Genomic DNA, 2,869 nt, shown 5'->3' with positions numbered 1-2,869 from the left:
TCCCCCATCTCCTTTTGTCTCCTATAATCTCCCCTTGTCTCCTTGTTTCCTCTCAACTCCCCCCATCTCCCCTTGTCTCCTATAATCCCCCCTTGTCTCCTCTCAACTCCCCCATCTCTCCTTGTCTCCTCTCAACTCCCCCATCTCTCCTTGTTTCCTCTCAACTCCCCCATCTCTCCTTGTTTCCTCTCAACTCCCTTATCTCCCCTTGTCTCCTTGTTCCCTCTCAACTCCCCCATCTCCTTTTTCCTCCTCCATCTCCCCTTGTCTCCTTGTTTCAAAAAAAGTCAGAAAAGTCCACAAAGAATCAGGAAAAGTCCCGAAAAAGTCTGAAAAAGTACAACAACAAAAAATCTGAAAAATCGTTTGAATCAGAAAAGGTCCAGCAGCTCCTCCGTGGGGAGGGACAAGGACAAGTTAACGCTGATTGTGGTTTGTATTCATGTGCAACTCCTTGTTTACATTACAGCTAATTAACTGTTTCACCACTCGTAGACATGTTTTCAGATTTCACTAAAAGTGGGTTTTTTGTTTTTATTCTGACCAGAAAACATTTCAGAAGTCGGAACAAAACGTCTTTGACTCCATAACTTTTAATGTCTTTTATTGAGGATTATGACCCTAATCCCAGAAGAAAAATGCACTTTTGGTCAAATGTGAAAAATCCATAAAAAAAAAAAAAATCAGGAAAAAAAATCTGAAATGTTCCAATTCTGATTTATTTGAGAAAAAGTCCCCAAAAACTCATAATTCTGACTTTTATTCCAGAACAAACAACAACCCGACTATAGGTCGGATAAACCAACTTCACACGTCACCCTAAAGCTTTAGTTTCTTCCCAAACATCCAATGACGTTATTTAAAATCTTATTTTCCAGGTTTAGTGCTTTCTTTAAACTAAACGTCTCCGGTCGCGTTCACACCTGCCTCGTGTAGTCCGGTTGAATCGAACCCTGGTGCGTTTAGCCGCGGTTCATTTGGGTCGGTGTGAACGCAGTCTGAGACCTCTGAAGTGAACTAAACAACCGGACTCTGGTCCGCTAAAATAGGTGGTCTCGGAGCGCTTGCTAGTGAACTCTGGAGCGGTTCATCGCTGGTGTGAACGTAGTCCGCACCAAAACATAGGAAGCGTAGTATTTACGAGTCACAAGAACGCGGATGTCTTCAAAATCTTTAGCGAAAGAGTCTTTGAAGACATCCGCGGTTGTTTAGTGAAAGAGTGAAGCAGAATGAAGTGTTGAACAGTGTCGTGTAAAATGCTCCGTCAGCTACATAAAAGCCAGAGCCACCTCTCGTCGGTGAAACGCCCTCCTGACTGCAGAACGTCTCATTATGTGTTATAATGTTTTTTAACGGACGTTGTCTGATTATATAACGTTAATCCCAGAAGAAAATCACTTTTGGTCAAATTTCAAATGTGAAAAGTCACAATTCTGACTTTTTCCCCCAGAATTACAAAAAGAATCTGGTTTTCTTGAATCCCTTAAATGTGTGCGTTCCTCACCGGAGTCTGGGTCTGTGGGCCGGGCCTTGCTCCTGGAGGAGAAGCGGTCCGTGGAGGCGACGGTGATTCCCACGGTGTGGTCGACTTCTTGTGGAACAAAGCGGGAAAGGTCGATGTCCTGGACGTCTACGAAGTCATCCTGAAATAAAACAACACATTCAGACACGAGTCTAACACACGAGAAGACCCTCAAGATGTCTCTGTGGATTTAGGAGGGGACGTAGCCTCCATGTCGTGTTTCCTTTAGTTTAAATGAACATAAATACGATGTTTCATGTTAAATCCTGTACGTGTGTCGGTGATCTTTATTAAGGAGTTATTTGCACCCTAAATGCTGGATGAAGAGTAAAGATGCTTTTCTTTCTAAGTGTAAGGATATAGACTTTAATGCTTTATTACATTTAGAGACATTAAACTCCTAACTTTCCTCTCAACTCCCCTTGTCTCCTATAATCTTCCCTTGTCTCCTATAACCTCCCCTTGTCTCCTATAATCTCCCCTTGTCTCCTATAATCTCCCCCATCTCCCCTTGTCTCTTATAATCTCTTCTTGTCTCCTCTCAACTCCCCCACCTCCCCTTGTCTCCTATAACCTCCCCTTGTCTCCTTGTCTCCTCTCATTACATTCAGAGTCCTTAAAGCTTGTATCATCTGCAGATCTGATCCCCGTCTGCTCTCTTTTAAAAAGAATAAAGCAAACACTGAAACTCTCAGCTTTATAAAAGAAGAGTATTATAACTCAAGTACTGAACCTGTTAAGCCCCAAAGACCCTGCCGGCGGGGGGGAGGGGCTTAACATGTTAAGTTAAACATTGAGGGACTTGTTCTTCCCTGAAGTCTTCTCACATGCTTCGTCCACTCCCTTTATCATTGCTGTTGTTTTTATTGTGCATGTTGTGTCTGAAACGACTCTATAAATAAAGTTTGATTGAACAAAGTGTGTGAGTAACTGTACCTCCTCCATTTCGTTCTCATCTTCATCATCGTCTTCATTGATGTATCGAGTGTCGTCGGCTTCATCGTCGTCTTCGTCCACCAAATCTGGACGAAACTCAAACACCTCGCGTCCGCTCACCTGCAGAGAACCGTTTCATTTCCATGTCATTACATTTCAACAACAAGGAGCTTTGTTCACTTATCCCAAGTTTCCTCTCAACTCCCCATCTCTCCTCGTCTCCTATAATCTCCCATTGTCTCCTATAACCTCCCCTTGTCTCCTCTTTCCTCTCAACTCCCCTTGTCTCCTATAATCTCCCTGTGTCTCCTTGCTTCCTCTCAACCTTGTCTGCCTCTCAACTCCCCCATCTCCCCTCGTCTCCTATAACTCTGCTGGTCTCCTCTTAACTCCCATCTCCTATAATCTTCC

General features: G+C 43.5%; 1 protein-coding gene across 1 annotated transcript in view; it reads right to left on the bottom strand.

Annotated features, from left to right (window-relative positions):
- Nucleotides 1–1,456: 1,456 nt before the first annotated feature.
- zc3h15 (zinc finger CCCH-type containing 15) overlaps nucleotides 1,457–2,869 on the bottom strand; it is a gene marked incomplete at both ends in the record, with an annotated part of 4,215 nt that continues 2,802 nt past the window's right edge. The window contains 2 exons of the mRNA XM_010779829.1: nucleotides 1,457–1,643; nucleotides 2,459–2,578. Of these exons, the coding sequence (XP_010778131.1) occupies nucleotides 1,457–1,643; nucleotides 2,459–2,578 (307 nt within the window). The remainder of the gene's footprint in view (nucleotides 1,644–2,458; nucleotides 2,579–2,869) is intronic.

This window comes from Notothenia coriiceps, unplaced genomic scaffold (assembly GCF_000735185.1).
Source record: "Notothenia coriiceps isolate Sejong01 unplaced genomic scaffold, NC01 NC01_scaffold00020777, whole genome shotgun sequence".
In the NCBI taxonomy this organism is placed as follows: Eukaryota; Metazoa; Chordata; class Actinopteri; order Perciformes; family Nototheniidae; genus Notothenia; species Notothenia coriiceps.
Note: the sequence above shows the minus strand (reverse complement) of the source record. Positions and strands in the feature narration are given on the sequence as shown.